We start from the raw sequence: 20,356 nt of genomic DNA on the forward strand, positions 1-20,356 counted from the left end.
TTATCCCTTTTCTATGTCCTTGAAGCTTCCTCAGCCCTACACATGCATGATTTGTGTCCAACAACTGAGTTGAAAATATCAGAGGTTAAATTAAAGGTTGTTTCAACTGCAACAATAAGGGAGCAGGGTCACACTCTGCCTTTTCCCCATGGCATCCTCCCCCTCATCGTGTCTCTGCCCCCTTCTCAACCAGGTGCCAAGGCAAGGGGTTGCTCCTTCGGTCTCCTCCTGTCACTTTGCACAAATATTCACTTTTCCTTATGGCAATTTTCTATTGTTCAACTTACTGTCTTCTCTTCCTATTGAGGGAAAGAATGCATGTTTCATTCATTTTGGTATTCCCAGCACCTGAAACTACCTGGCACTTAATTGATGCTCAATAAATACTGGAGGAATTAATGCATGAATGAATGAATGAATAGAGCAGAGCTATTAGCCTGCCTAGAGATAGTTTCTTTACTGACAAATTGTTGCTTTCTTATAGCTTTAGCCAGACTCAGTCCAGAAGCATTAAATTCATGTTTTCTATAATTAGAGGACTTCTAGCATTTTCATTAAAAAAAACATGATTTAGTAAAATTTATTTTTAATCCTTTGGCAAAATCATTTCAGTAACAAATTATAACTAATTTCATGTTAAAGGATGACTACGTCAGTTCCAGAAGTACAGAAACAAATTAGAATGAGAGCAGAGAAAAGCAACTCAAATGATCAAAGGAATGGAGTTTTGCATTAGAGGAATGATGAACAGTGTTTAACTGGTAGAGCAGAGTGATTGAGAAGGTATGTAGACATTTAAAGCTGCTGGGAAAAAGTCAGTCTAAAGAAAGAACATTATGGAGCAGGGATCTAGAGTGAGATGGGACTCAGGCTAAGTCAACTGACTGGCTGCCCGCAGAGGCAATGGCACAATTTATTAGGATCCTTTCATGGAGAACAAATGAAACAGTAGGGATCCAGGCCACATCTCAGACAAGCAAGGGGCAAAACAGTCTCTAGTTCTTTAAGGAGGAATACTGGTGACCTTCTTTCAGAGAGGGACAAGTCCAATTCCTGAAAACTTCTAGAGTGGTCCTAGAAACAAACATAAAGAAAGCAGTGCAATTGTAATGGAACCATGATCAGACCCAAACCTGTGGGTGCCTATTGAAATCCTTTGAAATATTTAAGATGTTATGACAGGAGACAAAGGCCACGTTATATTCAAGAAGTGTCTGTTAGTTCTGTTTATTATACCGAGAGCAAGTTTATATTCTGAAAATTATGAGAGGCATAATTTTAAATATCCTTAATCGTTGTCCCCATGACTATTCTATCTTTGATCCAGAAAGTAAGTAAAATAGATAGTACACATTAGAAAATAAATAAATAAAAATAAGGACTTAAAATTATGTGGGGATGAAGATAAATTACTATGCGCCAGGCACTGTTCTAAATACCTTACAATATTATTTAATGTTCACAGACAATAACAGGTATTATTATTGTCCTCAATTATACAGCTGGGAATGTGAGGCACAGAGTGGTTAAGTAACTTGTCCAAGGCGCACAGCTGCTAAATTAAAATATGTCCTCTGCCACTGGCAAGGAGAGTAAAGGATTGATTAAGCCAGCAACCTTGCCCTGGGAAGGGAAACATTTTTCTCTAGAAGAAATTTAAGATTGCTGTAAAGGAGAAATTTAAGAATACAAAACAACTTATGCCTCTCGTTCCCTCACATTTTATTTCTCTACTTTTTGGCACCCACTAAAACACACTACTGCATCAATTCTTTACAGTACATTTCATGCTTTTTTCTCATGTCCAGCAGGATGTGCAGAACCAAATTTGCCTTCCTTTGCTCTGTTTAAGGGGCAGTTATTGTCTCTATAACACAGAATCCTTGTGTGTTTCTATTAGTCCCTTGATGAATGTGTAGAAACCCATCAGTTTAACAGTGACCTAGACAGAATAAGATGGGCTCTGACCTTGAGGAGAATTATGAGTTGAATATTTATTTTAAAATATCTGTTGTTCCTGACTCCAGAAGCAGTATGGTGCCAGGTTCTTTTTTGATGTAAAACAAAATAGGAAAAAAATAAAAACCCAGCCTAGCAAAATAGCTTATCTCCACCAATCAGCAGAAAATGGTAAAATAGAGATGCACACGGCACTAACTGGATGGGAAATCAGAGGTGGGAAGCGAAATGCCGGCCTTTATTCTGCTAAGATGACTCTGGAAGGTCATGTTCATTGTCACTGAAAATGCCTGCAGGGAGCGATATGAAAAGTCATTGTCTCTTCTTTTTTTTCCTCCTGCTATTTTTAGCTCTTGTTAGGAAGATCAATTTTAGTTAACTGCAGAGAAGGGTTTTTAAAATGGTGCTTGAGTTTCAAGTTGCATTTGTCTGCTATATTTAGATTTTTTTCCAAATTCTTCTGTATCAAAACATGACATAGTAAGGCAACTTTGCTGGTGTTACTGCTTGATATGGTGTTTCCCCCAATGGAAAAAGATATTCCATTAACTAATGTAACCTATACTAAAGAAACATTTTCCATTCCAGGCTCTGATTCAGAGGTAGAAAAAAATTCAGTTTTTAAAATATAGATGAACACCTATGTTTTTGGTGCATGTGGTATGAACATTATATAAGGCCTCAATTCTCGTTCAGCAATTGCTATATTCTCTGATCACAGAAACAATAGGCAAGTAAAACAGCGAGTGTCCAGTGTTCCTGTTAGCATAGTCTATCTGTGTCATACCCCACCTAAGGGACTCAGATTGGGATCCGGGAGCACATGTTCAAATTTTCCCATTTCCTTTTAAAGAATTGTCCCTGGAAAAAAAAAAAAGGTTTTTTAAGAGGCTTTTCTTCCCAGTATATATTCCATTACTTTATCTTCCATCAGTATGGAATAGCAATATTAGAATACTTCCTTTTCTAATTTTACAGGTAAACAGGTAAACTGTAGAAAAACAGAAAAAACATATGACCAAAACCTGGGAAAATATGAATAACAAATCCTATTGCCCATAAAAAAAGTACTTTAAGGAAGAATCATTGTAGTGTTTACCCTTGCATTTTTTCTTATAGGGGTGTGTGTGTGTGTGTGTGTGTGTGTGTGTGTGTATGTGTCCTCACAGTTGTGGCAGGGGCTGGGCCCCTGACATGGGGCAAGGGAGAACAGGATGGTCCGTTCCCAGAGAGGACCCAGCCCACAGAGGGCTCTCCCAGGCAGCTCCCCTTTGCTTCATCTCCGCCACTTTCCTCTCACCCCATGTGGATGAGCCCATTTTCTCTGGTCTTTCTCCCTCTTTATCTTCCCACCTCTTTCCCCTCTGTGTTTCCCTTAGTTACCTTGCCTATACCTTCCCTCTGGGGTTCTGCTTCTTTTTCTTAACCATTAATTCAGGTCCTCAGTCAATCAGTTGATCCCATAAAGTACTTTGGGTCCTAAATGTCTCAGGAGGGGATGAAGATAAATCCCCCCATCCCCCATCTAGTATTAGAGAGAAACCTCCAGAAGATAAGCAAATGTTCTTATACTGAAATATATATAGCTCCCCTTATACCAAAACTACGTGTATGCTCTTTCTCTTCTTTCTCTTTCTCTCTCGCTCTCATCCTCCTCCTTCCCCATCTTACCAAGGATGCCTTCTTATTTCCTACTTTGATATGGATCAGAACTGAGGAGGGGGAGGAAAGGAAAAAGAACCCTAATTATTTCATCAATATTTTCTTAAAATGCACCCATACGAGGCCTACTGAGGTAGAATGTCAGTTTGCAGCCCTGATGTCACCTGCAGCATCCCACCCTCATGCATGCCTAAATCTAGGAAGTAGTAAGGAGGTTACACTGGTCACCCAGTAGACCTGGATTAGAGTTCACCACTTTTCTCTGGGATCCACCAAAATTCAATAGGAGCTCATGGAAACACAAAAGAATCAGAGAGAAAAAAGTTTACAAAGGACTGAATTCCCTGGAATCTGTCTTTTAATCCCAAATCCTCTTTCCACTTCCACTTAGAAAATAAGTTCTTTCTCTGCTTCCAGATTGAGCTTGTGAATAGGCAGCTACCAAATAGCTATGATTTTTATGTTTCCAATAAGTCTCTCTGCACCTTTTATTTTATAGCTGTAAATGGAGATCCAACATGAAGAGAGGCTTTTCTCTTGCCTCAGGATAATGATTAAAACATAGGATGTGAGTTTGAATCTAGGTTCCACATTTTATTAGCTCTGTGACCTTGAGCAAGTTTCTTAACTTCTCTGTGCCTCTGCTTCTTCAATAGTAAAATCAGTTTGTGGCAAGCAACAAATGAGATAATCCATATAAAACTGTATAGCCAGTATCATACATAGGAAAGGCTCAGTGTATGTTACCTATTCATTACCACTTGATTTTCAAAGCCTTCTATTAAAATGTGTCACTGAGTGTGGTGGCTCACCTCTATAAATCCCAGCACTTTGGGAGGCTGAGGCAGGAGGATCAGTTGAGCCTAGGAGTTTGAGACCAGCCTAGGCAATGTAGTGAGGCTCCTGTCTCTACAAAAAATAAAAAATAAGATTATCTGGGTGTGGTGGTGCATACCTGTAGGGCCAGCTACTCAGGAGACAGAGGTGGGAGGATCACTTGAGCCCAAGAGGTCAAAACTGCAGTGAGCTGTGATCCTGCCCCTGGACTCCAGCCCAGGCAACAGAGCAAAGTGAGTCCCTGTCTCAATAAAAAAAAAAAAAAATGTTAAGTGCATGTGTTAAGCTCTTAGCTCAGTGCTGCTCAATGTGAAAGCTATGATATTTTAGAGTTGACAGTCCTACACATTGCAGTACATTTAGCATCCTTGGGTCTCACCTACTAAATGCCAACATCCACCCACATCATATGACAAAAAAAAATCCATTTCCAGACACCATTAGGGGTTTAACACTCTTATGTGAGAACCATACTAATTATACTTTCTCAAATGTGACAAAGACTTGTCAGAGGCATAGAGGCATAGAGCGCCTAGTAAGGGGTCAGTGGTGGGTGCAGAAAGAAGAGTGGAAGAGAGGTGAGACATATAGAGAAGCAACTCCTGCCTCCAAGCTTTGCTCACTCCTCTATCCCTTCCCAGACACACACACACTTTTTTCCTTCCCTATAGAAAACTAGGGGAAGACAAGAACAAAGAGAGTTTGCGTGGGCCGTGTCCATTTATCAATTGCTACATAACAAACTATCCCAAAAATATAGGGCCTAAGACAACAGTCATTTATTTTGTTCACAAATCTGCCATTTGGGCCAGGCTCAGGGGGAAGGGTCATCTGTCCCATGCAGTGTTTCTGGGGCAGCACAACTGGGGGCTGGCAAGTGAACTTTGAAGATGATTCACTCACAGGGTTGGCAAAATGGTGCTGTTAGCTGAGAGTTCACTTAGACTCTGAGTCAGGGCCCTGGTTCTTCTTAACGTGGGCCTCTTCATGGGCTGCTTGGGCTTCCTTACAACTTAGACGTAGGGTTTCAAGCATGAGCATTCTGCAAGAGCAAAGTAGAAGTGCATGACATATTTGTTACCTAATTCAGAAGTCACACTGCTACCTTCCACCACATAGGTTGAGGATCCCTTATCCAAAATGCTTGGGGCCAGAAGTGTTTTGCATTTTGGATATTTTTGGATTAGGGATATGCAACCTGTACTATATTTGTCAAGACAGTCATTAAAGCCTGCCCAGGATTGAAGGGAGAGAACACAGAGGGAACACTCCTTGATGAAACATTGTCAAGGTTCCAGGAGAGTATGTGGGGTGGGAGACATTATGACCGTCTTTGGAAAACACAACCTGCTACCACAAATAACTTTCCTGTTGAGAATTCACCCGTAATATGAGATAATACAGTTTTAAAATGAGAAAAATGTAGAGGATCTTCTTTCAGAGTCCAAAGCTTCCTTCCCTAAGAGATGCAAATTAACTCAGTTTATAATTTATAGTCTTTTCATAATTTATTGTGTTGTCTTTTGAGAAGATTCATTGTCAAAGAGACCATGTCTAGAATAACTATCAATGGCCAAAACAAAACAAGGCAAGGTTCAGAAGGAATACATAATCCATCTTTAGCTAGAGAACAAATATTCACGAAAAATATGAGTTGCCATGAAAATGTATTAAAAGTGAAAGATAAAACTAGGCTCCCTGTCCGTAGAGTCGCTTGTAGAATATGAAAACCATGGGAAGTATGAGAGTTAGGGACAGAGAGGGACTATGAGCACATTCTTTGAAGTCAGGAAAACCTGAGTTCAAATCCTGGCTCTGGCATTTACTACCTGTGTGATCTCAACTTCCTGTTGTGTAACTAGACATTATGAAACCCACATGACAGAGCTGTTGTTATAATTAAAGATCTATTTCATGCCAAGTAGTTACAGGCTTTCCTGTGCCTGGCATTTGTAAGTGCTCCATAAACAATTGTTACTATGTTTAGGGAATGTAGTGAGTTTCTATGACACCTACTGTGTGCTAGCACTGATAGAATGCTGATAAGAGGATAGACGCTTGCCTTTAAATGGTTTCCTACTTAGTTGAAAAGCTAAAACTTACACAAGTTAAACTATAGGAAGAATATTCATGTGTGAGTACATACCAGACATCACACAAGTATGTTAGTAATGGCCAAGCTTGATGCTCTTCATAAATCAATCACATATTCATTGAACATTAACATGTACCTTAAGCTGCAGCAATCACAAAACATTAAGTCTTGACTTCCATGGTTTGGAATATAACACATTGCTAGAGGAAATAACTAATGAATAAGACAAAAGGTGATATAATTAAGTATTATAAATGAGTGTTTCTGACTATCTCAAAAAAAAAAGAAAAGCTGATATTAAAACGGCAACATAAGATTTTCTGTCTCATGAAAATAGAGGTATAGAAAAGGTTAGGAAGAGAGGAAAAAAGGAGAGAAAATTGCCAGTGATGACAGAGAAAGGGGAAGTGGTGGTTGGAGGAAAAGGGATAGGTTCATTTTGAAGACCAGATTATGTGATACCACTACCGTGAGATGCAGCCTGTTATCATTCTCCCCTTACTGCCCTTTGCAATGGTGTCTCCACTGAGGAAAAGCTCTTTGCAATTGTTCAGCTGCTTAATTCTTTGACTATTGTGTGATGCAATCAGATTAGTTAATCATACTGGAAACCGGGAATTACTTGGGGGCAACAGTGGCCAAAATAATATCGCCCTAAATAATCATAACATGCATCTTGGGAGAGGGCTTTATCAAGTATTTGACACATATGTCTGTTTCATAGTATCCCCGTGATATGAGTGTTGTCCACATTGATGAGGAAAACTGAGGTTCAGAAATGTTATATAACTTTCTCAGAGTCACATTACTCATATGTGATAAGGTGAACTCTCCAACTGTTGTCTTAGGTGGCTTATTCTGGCACGGAAGTTAGTTCCTGTCGTGGGGAAACTAGCAAAGAGTATTTTGAGTGGGAGGGTTAGTCATGAATAGGGTTATAACAAGGGGTGTGTGGGGAAGGAGCATGCAGAGAAGGGTTGCCAAGCAATGTTCAATAGTGCTTGGTGACTGATGACATGATGAAAGAGAAAGAAAATTCAAGGATGACTGACTCTAAGGATTTGCACCTAGAAGGCTGGAAGAATGATGGCACTTCTAAGAAGTGTGATAGCTGGGAAGGGAATCTAGATTGGCAGAGAAAATAATTCTACTTTAGACATGTGAGTTTGGAAAAGAGTAGTCAACTTACAGAGAGATGTCAGTAAGTCAGGATGCAGGTGTGAGATCAGGCCTGGATATGTAGCTCCTCACAGGGTAGGAACTGGGGCTCATGATGACCAAGAGAAAGAATGTCCTGGGAAGAAGAGCAGCAGGTGCTGAGCAGAGCAAAGCCTGGCCTTGCCTGTTAGATGTGGCTGTATTTTGAAAGCCTCACTAGTTCTGGGATTCTGTCTATTGCTTGGCAGTACACATACAAGGGCTTTGTCCAGCAGGCACTAAACTTTTAGGAGTATTTCTCCTTCCCTCCATCACTTGAGTTTTTCTTATTAGGAATCTAAACAATGAATCTCAAACTCTGCTCTAATACATAGACATGTCCCTCTGCTTCATCTCTCTACCCTTACCATGTCTGAATTTTGCTGATTTTTATAAACTTTGCATAATCATACTGATTATTTTAGAAAGAATTTAAGAGGTGGCCAAGTCATGACCCATAAGCCAAAGGTGGCATGAGAGAGAAACTCAGTGGCACTTGGGCTGCCAGCACCAACACATTTCTCTGCAATTGTACCATGTGAGGTTGTGTCATGTCACCAAGTTTCCCAGCCCCTGGCCAGCACAGGGACTCACCCTCCTCCCTCCTGAGAATGGGAAACAGCCCATGGGCACCCTCCCTCCCTCCTGCAGACATAGAGGAATTGGGACATTGTCACAAACATGCCTCCAGCCGCTTGGGAAAAGAGGAGACAGAACTTCGGCATCTATTTTAAGCAATGGCCAAACCTCAGTCAGTTCCAAAGGCCTGAATGAGAATTTAACTGTTAACCATGTGCTAAAAGGTTTTTCATTTACTTGGCTGAAAATTTGTTTCATGGGATAGGTAGAAAACCCCGACCAATGCACTTGTTGGTGACTTTTGATCCTGGTCTCCTTTCCGCACACCAAGGAGAGGACAGTTTCAATACTGGCAGAGGAGTGAGCATGTGATGGGTCAACGCTCTGCTTGTCTTATCAGAGAAATGCTGGTTCCATTGGTATGTTCTCGTTGCACCATGGCAGGACCTCCCACCCTGTGTGGGCAAGGCTTGACAGGCTCTCTGTCCCCAAACAAGCCCAGTTGGTCCCTGTGCCTGGTGACAGCATTGACGTCAGCCCTTGTGGTGGAGGAATTAGTTGAAGCCCAAAGGGAAAAAGAGGCCAAAAAAAGAAAAATTCAATCCAGCAAGACCAAAGCCATTTCTTTTTATTTTGTGAGTTCTCAGCAGCTGCTAAGCTTTGCTGGATTTCGATAGTAAGAAAGTTTCCAAGAATAGAACGGCGCAATGTCAGAGTTAATGGGATCACAGCAATAAAATATCTCTACTAGTGAGCAATCTGATGGTATTAAGTTGACGTGGAAGTTGCTTTGCACCCTGCACACAGAGCGGCCTCCCTGCTTGCCCTCCCATCCTGAGTGTGCCCCCAACACACCTATTCTGAGAGGAAAGCAACCACTTCTGAAGCTGTAAATACATTGCAATAGAGGTGTCTTCAGGCCAGTGACTCACGCCTGTAATCTAAGCACTTTGGGAGGCTGCGGCGGGTGTATTACCTGAGGTCAAGAGTTCGAGATCAGCCTGGCCAACATGTTGAAACCCCATCTCTGCTAAAAATACAAAAAATTAGCCGGGTGTGATGGCGGGTGCCTGTAATCCCAGCTACTTGGGAGGCTGAGGCAGGAGAATCATTTGAACCCAGGAGGCAGAGGTTGCAGTGAGCCAAGATCGCACCATTGCACTCTCCAACCTGGGCAACAAGTGCAAAATACTGTCTCAAAAAAAAAAGAAAAAAAAAAGATTCCTTTAAAGAAATGTTCGTTATCCAGGGCAGGGAGAACAAAAGGTTTAATCAAAGGCCTAGCTTTGTTAGATTTATTACAATGTCTTTAAAATGGCCAGCTTCTCGCTAACAGATGGAAAAAAGAAGAAGGGCGTCTGAGTTCTCTGAATTCTCTGGCCTGAGCCTTGCCCTCACCTCCACCCCAGGTCCTGCGTCTCTGTGGCAGGTTCCTTTCTATTCTTCATCTGAGGATAACAGAGGCCATTCCCCCTTCATCAATGCACTCCCCATCCACAGAGCAATGAATGAAACTACAGTGGCCACCAGTGTTTCTTCAAAAGGGGCTTCCGCTGCAAATATAAGAACTTAAAGAAATCCTATACACAAAAACAAGAATCACCACCATATTTGATGACTCAGCAAACATTTCTTTCTCTGTCTCTCTTTGGATGGTGTCTTTCATTTAGAATTGCAAGGACTTCCTGAAGGAAAGACAAAATTTGAGAAACGCTGGATGCAATCAACTCAATCACTGGTCACTGTTGGACTTTAAGTGACTTGATGTTCTTTCCTGAACAACAACGAGAACACCAAAGATGAATGGGAGCTAGTGGCTGGGAGCACCAGAGAAACTATCCAGGATTCCTTAGCTCCTTTCTTTTTCTTTTTTTTTTTTTTTTTTTTTTTTTGAGACAGAGTCTTGCTCTGTGGCCCAGGCTGGAGTGCAGTGGCATGACCTCAGCTCACTGCAACTACTACTTACTGGGTTTAAGTGATTCTCATGCCTCAGCCTCCCCAGTAGGTGGGGCTACAGGCATGTACCACCATGCCCAGCTAATTTTTGTATTTTTAGTAGTGGTGGGGTTTCACCATGTTGACCAGGCTGGTCTTGAACTTCTGACCTCAAGTGATCTGCCCGCCTCGGCCTCCCAAAGTGCTGGCATTACAGGCATGAGACACCACGCCTGGCCTAAACTCTTTTTTTAACAAGCACTCCCAGTTAATTGTCAGATGTTTAAGAACCACTGCTCAGAGACACCCCCAACCAGAGCTGCCCACTCTGACCCAGAGCCTTTGATACAACCCTCAGATAAAGCTGGTTTGATGTAGGTTTCTCTCCTTAGCAATGTCTGCAGATGATCTGTTTACCTGGGGACGTGGATAAAAATGCCAAAATATTTTAGGGAGAACAGAACCCACACAATTAAGTGAACCTTACTTAGCATCGATACATACAGCACTACACCACTTATGTGTGGTATGCAACTTCCCCATGGATTACAGTGTGGCTGGGTTAATGCCAACTACCAATTCTTGCTCCACAAGGCAGGATAGCAAAGAATAGCATGAATGGTCAGGCAGGCATCTCCTTCCTGGCTCTCCCCTGTATCTCTGCTCCTGTCACTGTCTTCTCCTGTATCAGACTGGGCCACATCAGCTCGCTTGTATCAGAGATTCAATGCTTTTTGATGTAGTTCTCCCTACCTATGATTTCACCACTTCTAGACTTTAAATACAGAGTCATATCAGCCATACTTCAATGGCTGTAGCTGGTTCTATTTTTCTGTACTATTAATATCCAGGGAAATGCTGGAGCTGTAACACTTTCTGTGAAATATTTGCTGCCCTCACCCAGGAAAGCCTTTCTTTATACAGCAGGATGTCGAGGGCAAGAGTTGCCCAATAGAGACTTCTCTGACTCTTAACTGAATGAGCACACTCTCAGCAGGGTATGGCTGTGTTCGTTTGCTAAAGTTGCCATAACAAAGTGCCACAAACTTCCAGGTGCAGTGGCTCACACCTGTAATCCCAGCACTTTGGGAGTCCAAGGTGGGCGGATCACCTGAGATCAGGAATTCGAGACCAGCCTGACCAACATGGTGAAACTCTGTCTCTACTAAAAATACAAAAATTAGCCAGGCGTGGTGGTGCACGCCTATAATCCCAGCTACTAGGGAGGCTGAGGCATGAGAATTGCTTGAACCTGGGAGGTGGAGGTTGCAGTGAGCTGAGATTATGCCACTGTACTCCAGCCTGGGCAACAGAGCGAGACTCTGTCTCAAAAAAAAAAAAAGTGCCACAAACCGAGTGGCTTTTATGACAAAAATTTATTGACTCACTGTTCTGGAATTTAGAAGTTCAGGTCAAAGTGTGCACAGGACCATGTTGTCTCTGAAGGTGTCAGGGAGGGATCTGTTCCTGGCCTTCCCTAGCTTCGGGTAGTTCCTTGGCTTATGGCTGCATAACCTCAGTCTTCACAGGGCATTCTCCCTGGGTGTATGTCAATGTCCAACCTTCCTTTTTCTACAAAGGTGCTAGTCATATTGAAGTAGAGCCCACCCTAATGACCTCATCTTAATTTGATCATCTGCAAAGACCTTATTTCCAAATAAAGTTACTTTCACAACTACTGGAGGATAGTTAGGACCTCAACATCTTTTGAGGGGACTTGATTCAACCAATAACAATGGCTGTCTCTGAATGTCTACATCCTTCCCAGCATCACTTAGAAGAGCTTTGATATTTATTGCATTATCGGTGCTCCTCATTCCCAGCATCAGCACCCAGAATTTAAAACTACCTTGTGAAAGTTTGCCATTTGTACCATTAAGGCTTACCAAGATATGCACAGTAGCACGTAATTAGTGTCCTGTCACTGGAACTGACAATACTTGCTCCAGCCATCCAGTGGAGGCACTTGTAAGACTGAGAATAGCAGATTCCTGGGCTGCATGGGGTCTGGCTTTGATCCTGGAAGAAGGGCAGGATTTAGGGAACTCTGGAAGATAAGTGAGGCTATGCCAAGTAAAAGTAGCTAGTTTGGTGGCCCTAAGAATTTAGCTGTCATGATTAGGGGCCAACAGGTAAACCAGTTTGACCGAAACAAAGAAGGAATCGACGCAGGTAGTGTTGGAAAAGATTGGTGAGAGATTACGCAGGGTCTTCTGTGCTAGACTAAAAAATTTATACTTGATCTTGTGAGATCTAGAGAGCCACTAACCAGGAGGATGTCTTGGAGTCATTGTTTTTGGAAGACTTTTCTTTTGATCCACGAAAGTTGGGAAGTGAAGGATGGGATGTCTGGAGAGGATTAAGATGAGTATGTCAACAATGAAGTTGAAAAGTTACAAGCATGGAGGTTGAGAATGCCACCTCCTCCTACCCTATCACCTGGAGGTCTTCTGTTTGTCTTTTAGACCCAGATCAGCTGCCAGTCCACTAGGACGCCTTTCCTTACCACTTGATGCCATAGTCCTTAACATACATTGCCACCATAGTACTCACCATTTTATACTGTGATATGTTCTATCTCCACATGTCTCCACTGGACTGTGCACTTGTGAAAGGCACAAATACTTTTTATTCTGCCTTGTAGCCTTTATGAGTAGCAATAGACCATGAGAGATGCTCAAGAAACATCTACTGAAGCAACAGAAAGACAGAAAGCCAGTCAGCTAACAGCAATTTGACTATAATATAAGCCAGTCAAGAATGTAGACACTTGGAACTAGAAAGGGCCTTGATGGTCATCTAACCCAGTTACTCAGTAACCACTGAATCTCCTGGGCATGTGATGACCCTGCCTTATTCCATCCTGGAGCAACTCTGACTGTAAGAAGTGTACTGCTGGAGGGGAACTCAGAGACTACCATATTCAAAAGATAAAGAAGTGAAGTGATTGGCTCAAGATTACTCAACAATTAGCAGCAAGGTTGGAAAATAGAAGAGAAACTAATATGACTAACCGCCAAGCCCATCCAGTTCTCACCACCATCCTACAGAGTGGAGGTATTACCATGTTGAAATTTACAGCAAAGGATGTGAAGGCTAAGAGGTATTGAGTGGCTTGTTTGGGGTTGCACAGTTGATAAGTTGCAGAGCCAGGATATAAGGAAATTGATCTTCCACTTGCCGACACCCTGTGCCATCCCTGCATAAGATCGCAGGCTTCCTGAGACCCTGGAAAATGCTCCTCTCATTTCCTAAGCAGACCCTGCTCCAGGAGCTCTTTTGAAATCCCTCCCTCTTTCTCACTTCCATTTTCCTTGCTTTTCAGGAGAGAAGTATGAGCTCCATGCAGGGACTGAGTCCACCCCAAGTGTTGTCGTCCACGTGTGCGACAGTGACATAGAGGAAGAAGAGGACCCAAAGACTTCCCCAAAGCCAAAAATCATCCAAACTCGGCGTCCTGGCCTGCCGCCCTCCGTGTCCAACTGAGCTGCCTGCTCCGCCTCGACGATAATAGCCGTCTCCTCTTTATCATGCTTTTTCCCCCGTTGTTTGTCAAAAAAAAATTGCCTTTAAATTCCTGGGTGTTTGGTTGTTTGAGATTCCTTCCTTGTTATCAAGCCTCTCGGACAAAAGGGCTAGGAAAAGGTGATATGTCTCCTGATCATATCATACCCATTAAGTAAAACCCATTATTTAGAAGGTTCTAGGGAAAAAAGTAGTATTTTCTTATTAAACAATCAGCACAGCCTATATCTTTGTTCTCTCATGTTGATCCAAGCCAGAGACATCAGTAACAAATAGCACCTGTGTTGTTTGTGAGCTGTTTCAGTCCCAGTCCTGACGTGTGTGCATTGTTCTTTCCTGGCCACTTAAATAGGACCATATGTAAACTTGACTTTGACTGCATGAGATATCCCTGTCTGGTCTCACTCAGTCCTCTGCATCCCGACATTCCCAGGACATGCATGATCACCAGCATTTATTTTCATGATTTGAGGATATCCTATAACTCACAGATTGTCAGCATCCAGCCATGTCCTATCTAGATTAGGAAAATGATCAGCATATTCCAGCTCAACAAGTCTGGGTATATTCACTATTGTGAGTCGATACACCATAGCTCTGTTGAAATTCCTGGAGGCAAAATTGAGCTTGGCCCCAAAGATATTCCTCAATAGATTTCAAACACCACTCCCCTGTAAAACTTTCCCAGCCTCGTTGGGGAGGCTTGTCCAGGGTGATAGAGATCGATTTCAGACAAACCTATTTATTACAAAAGTTTCATGGTGTCTGAATGATTGTTTTCTCTCTTTGTATATTTGTACAAATGTTTCAGCTGTGCTTTTAAAATCTGGATGTTTTTTATTTAGTGATTGTTCAACCATTAGCTGCTTCAAAACATAATGTGCATTGCTTATGAATGCCTTCATATACTAATACAGATACTCTGATAATATTACGCTCTAGTAAGGATCATGCTGAATTTTGAAAGGACACAAAACATCTAATGCCAATATATACATGATTAGCTAACATCTTTGCTATCAAGACCACTTGTTTTTAAATAAAGATGCAAGTGTCCGTTGTAGATTATTGGGATGAAGCTAAATCTCCAGAATGCAGCAGCAGCTGAGCATGTTAAAATGGGGAAGGATGATAGATACATGTATGCTGGTCCTACTCACGCAATGCCCGTGTGCTCAAAAAAGTTATTTGTTTTTGTTACGTGTGATTTTTCTATTTCTCTAGCCCAAAGTGCATTACAGAAGATACACCTATAGAACCATTACCTTCTGCTATATGTGCCAGGCCTCATCTACTCCTGTACATTAATGAATTACTTTAGATGCAAATGCAGATTACAATGGAGTGGGGGAAGTACTTTCATTACCCAAGCCTCAGAAAAACAAGAACAACAACACAGCAAACAGATTGAGGGATTGTTGTGGTTTTTGACTAAGGTGTATGTTAGTTTCATCAGAAACTTAAAACATAGACTGATCACTCAGAAATTAAAGTCCGTTTTACTGTGAATATAGCAATATAGTACTGGACACAGTACAGATGAAACTGAGGAGAGCATTGCTTGTAAAATCCTGAGTTTCCATAAGGAAAATGAAAACTCCTTTTAAAAATAAAATCTGAGGAGTGTACAGTAAGCATATGCTTTGACTTTCCTTTGCTGTGGAGGTTTTTGGTTTTTCATTGATGATTAATGACTACAGACTTAGTAGTGGAGAAATGGTGTCCTCTAGTGGAAGAAATAGTAGACTCAGCTATTCAGATGCAGAGCACTGCGGCAGCCAGCCTTTCGGAGCTGACTCTTCTTAGTCATCTGTGGGGTCATTTGACTTTTTAAGCTACCCTGAATTTTCAGAATGCAGGTTCTAAAGAAATCTAGATGAGAGAAAATGTTTGAAAATGATTTTTAAATGTTTTTTAAAAGACACATCCGACATTTTTAACCACTTAGTAAAAGTTGAAATGACCATTCTGTGTAGTCATAAAAGAAACATAATGAAGTATATGGCCTCTGGAGTTAGTCTTAGTAAAACTTGCTGCTCTGTGTCAGTGTTAACCTGTCGCAGATCAAGTAATTCTTTCACTAGGTTGGGTTTGGGGAGGGGGAAAAGAGGGGCTTTTCCTAGGAGAACGGTACGAAATGGAAAGACTCCTTGAAGTGTTGCAAGGGAACCTCCTAGCACTGTGAAAGCCAGAATCGCCTCAGCATTTCCATGACACACATTATGCAAACCTCTTTAGCACTATTTTAAGTTTGAAAAGTTTAACAATGAAGGGGGAGGGGAAGATTTCCACCAACTGAATCATTTGTGCACGTGTATAGCTCAAAGAGCTTAGACTTCAAATATATCTGGTGAATGACTCTTTGTCCACGTGGTGTAATTTCTGTGTTGTCGACCTGAGTTGGGTTTTCTTGAGGGGTAATTGTGGAGGAGTGCATTTCAACCTAGAGTTTTTCTAAGACGTCCCCAACATATGGGGTTAACCCATATACTTAGGTTCTTCCTGAAAGTGGGGGAAGCTGGGTGGCAGCCATCTCTTGGGGGAAGGGGGCCTTGAGCAGGGTCTGGAGGGCTGTGTTGGCCTCTGATAAGAGGAACTGGGAGAGGTCCCTGTTTTATTGCCCTGTTTCAACATCTTGGTGCTAAAAGCCATTTCAACTGTATAAGAACCTCTTTTAATGTCTTCCCACTCTATTCTCTTGCTAAAAACACTGTAAGAGACCTAAGTTGGCAAAAAATTATTATTCAGGGAAAAAGCACTATAATAATCTAAATGATTAATACATTAGATTTCATTAAAATGAAGAGCTTCTGTTCATCAGATGGGTATTAGGAGAATGAAGAGGGACAGCATCAGACTGGAAAAGGATATTTGAGACACATGTAGTTGTCAAATAAATTATATCCAAAATGTTTTTTAAAAAAACTACAAATGGCACACGCCTGTAATCCCAGCACTTTGGGAGGCCGAGGCAGGTGGATCACAAGGTCAGGAGATCGAGACTATCCTGGCTAACACGGTGAAACCCCGTCTCTACTAAAAATGCAAAAAATTAGCCGGGCGTGGTGGCGGGCGCCTGTAGTCCCAGCTACTTGGGAGGCTGAGGCAGGAGAATGGCGTGAACCCGGGAGGCGGAGCTTGCAGTGAGCCGAGATCACGCCACTGCACTCCAGCCTGGGCGACAGAGTAAGATTCCGTCTCAAAAAAAAAAACCTACAAATAAGGAAAACATAGACAATCCATTTCTTGAATCATCAAAATAATTTCAAAGGCACTTCACACATACAGGCAATTCACATACACACAGACATACACAAAATACCCAGATGACCCATTAACATTCAAAAGATGCTCAACTTCATTGCTTATCAGACAAAAGCAAAAGATAATCTCGGAGATACTACACAGAGCTATCAGAATGACTAAAATTAAGTCTGGGAAATAAAAAGTTCTGGTAAGGATATGAAGGAATGGGAACTGTCATGCGCCACTGGTGGAGTGTCGACTGGTACTGCCACTTCACTGCACTATTTGGTAGTATCTGCTAAAGCTAACAGGCCTCTCTGGGAGCAGTTCCACTCCAAGGCATGCACCTAGCAGATATGAGTGCTCACATCTATCAAAATATTTGTACAATAATGTCCCCAGCAAAGTTGTTCGTCATAGTCATTAACTGGATACAACCCCAAAGTCCTTCAACTATAGAATAAGCTGTGCTATCCTCACACAAAGGAATGTTACAAAGCAATAAGACACATAAACCAGTGGTACACAGGAACATGATGGATCTCAAAATCGTATTTTGAGCAAAAAAGAAAAACTAGACATGAAAGAATACATAATGTATGACTCCTTTTAGCAAGCTGAGAAAGTCAAAACTGGCCTATATAAATAGAAATAATAGTGGCTGTTATGAAAACAACTTAGGACTGTCAGGTCCCCCCACCCCAACCCCCAAACTAAGAAAGCACTAAGAGTTCAAAGAATGACTCAGACAAGTCCAGCATGAGGAGTAGATGAGTTTATTGGGACTTACATACAGGGCACTCCAGGATGGCGGCAGGATAGCTCTAGAGATCCGCCCTGCCTCCCATCCATAAACTGCTTTTAAGCTAATTTTCTAGCTCTTTGCCTACATGTTTGAAAAATGCAACTGTTTTTCTTGGTAGGTCCTCAGATACTCTCCGGGATGTTTAGGTTCTCAGGGACACCTGCTCCTTAGCTCGGCACCAGGGTCTTGGCTCACTGCCTGGCCCTCAGAGTTCAGGCAACAGACTTACACCCTTTGGGAACCTGGTGGGGGAGCTGTCACAGTACAGTGGCTACCTCTGAGATGGTACTGCCTGGGAGGAACCCTCTCATGTGGAAGCCTTCCGAGGTGCCATAAATATTCTACATCTCGATCCTGATCTCCATATGGATGTATACACATGTAAAATTCAGTTAAAATGTGTGCCATATACCACAGTAAGTTATACCTCAACTAAAACAAAAGCTGTTCTCCCTGAGAATGGATAAGAAGGAACCTTTAGTTGTGACGGGGGTTTAGAATGTCCTCATACTAGAAACATAAGTCTCCCATCTCATGTCTGTGAGATATTTCCATATATTCAAAGCCTTCATTTACAAATGTGTAAATAAGTGTTCCTTTTTAAATGAGAGAGCACAGGACTTAGGCTCTGGGTGAAACACTGTTCATTCAAATAACAGATAAACTGTGTGCCTGACACTGGGTTTTCAGTGGTGAACAAGGTAGCTTTTGTCCCTGCCATTTCAGGGAGAGGAGTCTAGCATGGAAAAGAGATAAGAAATGAGCAAATAATGGCCACAAATTCTCATAGGAGAATACAGTGAAGGAAGCCAAAAGTATACTATGAGGATCGAGAATAAAAGTGGAGGATCACAGTCGGGGAAGGCCTCTCTAAAGAGGGAACATTTAAGCCGACCTGGAGGCTGGCCATGGAAATGCTGCGAGAAAAGCATTCCAGGCAGCAGGGCTGAAGGCTGCGACTCTGGAAAGGCCTTGTCTTATCGTGTTGGAGGAGCCTGAGGGATTTTGTTGGTATGGCTGAGGTACAGGGAGTGAGGGTGAGCACAGTTTAGGATGAGGTTGGAAGGCAGGTGGCCGGGGGGCAGGCTCAGTAGAACCTATTATTAATAGGCCAGGCTAGGCGGTTTGAGGTTCATTTTAAGGGTTTCAAAAAGGGAATTATATGACCCAATTCATCTGGTAAATCCTAACACAAACAAGAAGTTTCCTAACACAAAGCTACAGCCCAAAATGTCCAGATACTCTGTAGCGTTGGGGCTTGACTGATCTTGTCCACTTTAGGCTTGAAGATAGCTTTCGATAGCTTTCATGCTCCTCACTGCAATCTTATCTATTAATACCAGATGAATTCTCAATATCCAACATCAATATGCAGTGTCTTGTTGTGGTTCTGAAGTTTTTTTATTTTCTTCCCCTGCCCACGTCATTTACAAAGCCTCAGTGCAGAAGAGGGGGAACAGAGCAGGTGATAAAGGAAGATAAGTCAGTGATTCAGGGAAACATTCATTTAGCTGCTGGTACAGCGTGTCCCTGCCAGAAGCCACCATGCTGAGCGTCATTGAACATTTGGCAGGCTTTCCCCTTAAATTTATGCAATCTGAGAAAGGGAAAATTTCAAGCAAAAAGTTTTCTGTCAAGCTCATTCATCTGCACCTTTCAAAGAAAGTCTGGGGAAATGTTATTGGAGTTGATTCAGGAGCTTTTTATGTCTCTAAAAGGAAGCCATATTTAAGGTTAGTCATGTGTATGTGTACGCAAGCACATTTGGTATAGGTTGGAAATAGGAAATCCAAAATAGGCGGAAATGGATGAAACACTGTGCTAAAGAATTCATTCACAATACCTCCTTGATTCTTTTCTGTTATTTTCCATTCTCAACCAATAATTGAGTTAGAAAACTTTTAGGGTTGGACAGGACTATGGGGCCTTCTTGACTAGTTGCCATCATTAGGAAAATCATTACTGTTCCCCAAACAGTCTTTGGATTTGCCAGTAGGGTATTTTATTCTTAAAACAAGATTTATAGTTTCCCTACAAAGCTGCCAAGTTCAACACCTTGATAGTCCATCTGATGTGCTGTGGTGGATGCTGTAGTCCCAGCTCCCCATTTCAGAGTGGAAACACTCATACCCCCCAATGCTGGGAGGGTTGGAGAGTTATGACTCGCTGCTGAGTGGCCAGGCATTGCTCTCAGCTGGAGGATGCTCCCCGCCAAGGTCTCACCCTCCTCAGGGACAGCCTGCATCCAGTGACTAGTCAAGGAAGGCCTTCCCTTGGGCCATTCCAGCTCCAGAGATATCCCCGTGGGATAGGCTGAGGCCCGGTATTTCAGTTCAACTCTGCCTTTATCCCTAACAGGTGAGGACTCTAAAGTCACCCCAGTAAACCTCCTGCATGTACATCTCCCTCTCAGAGTGTAAGTCCTGAAGAAACTAACCTAACACTTACATCATCCTCAACTTTTGAGTGCCCTTCTTCCATCACTTTTGAGTGCCCTGGAATTGTACAACTCTTTC

At 42.1% G+C, this 20,356-nt stretch overlaps 1 protein-coding gene across 4 annotated transcripts in view; it reads left to right on the top strand.

The window, feature by feature from the left end:
* Positions 1-16,148, top strand: part of LOC105490925 (regulator of calcineurin 2) — a 258,064-nt gene extending 241,916 nt beyond the window's left edge. For 3 of the 4 annotated variants that reach the window (XM_011756926.3, XM_024795773.2, XM_011756932.3), the window contains one exon: positions 13,590-16,148. In XM_011756926.3, coding sequence (XP_011755228.1) covers positions 13,590-13,750 — 161 coding nt within the window. In that variant the 3' untranslated portion in view covers positions 13,751-16,148. The remainder of the gene's footprint in view (positions 1-13,589) is intronic. The other variant, XM_071096960.1, reaches the window with a different exon arrangement.
* Positions 16,149-20,356: the final 4,208 nt, after the last annotated feature.

Source organism: Macaca nemestrina, chromosome 5 (assembly GCF_043159975.1).
Source record: "Macaca nemestrina isolate mMacNem1 chromosome 5, mMacNem.hap1, whole genome shotgun sequence".
Lineage (NCBI taxonomy): Eukaryota > Metazoa > Chordata > Mammalia > Primates > Cercopithecidae > Macaca > Macaca nemestrina.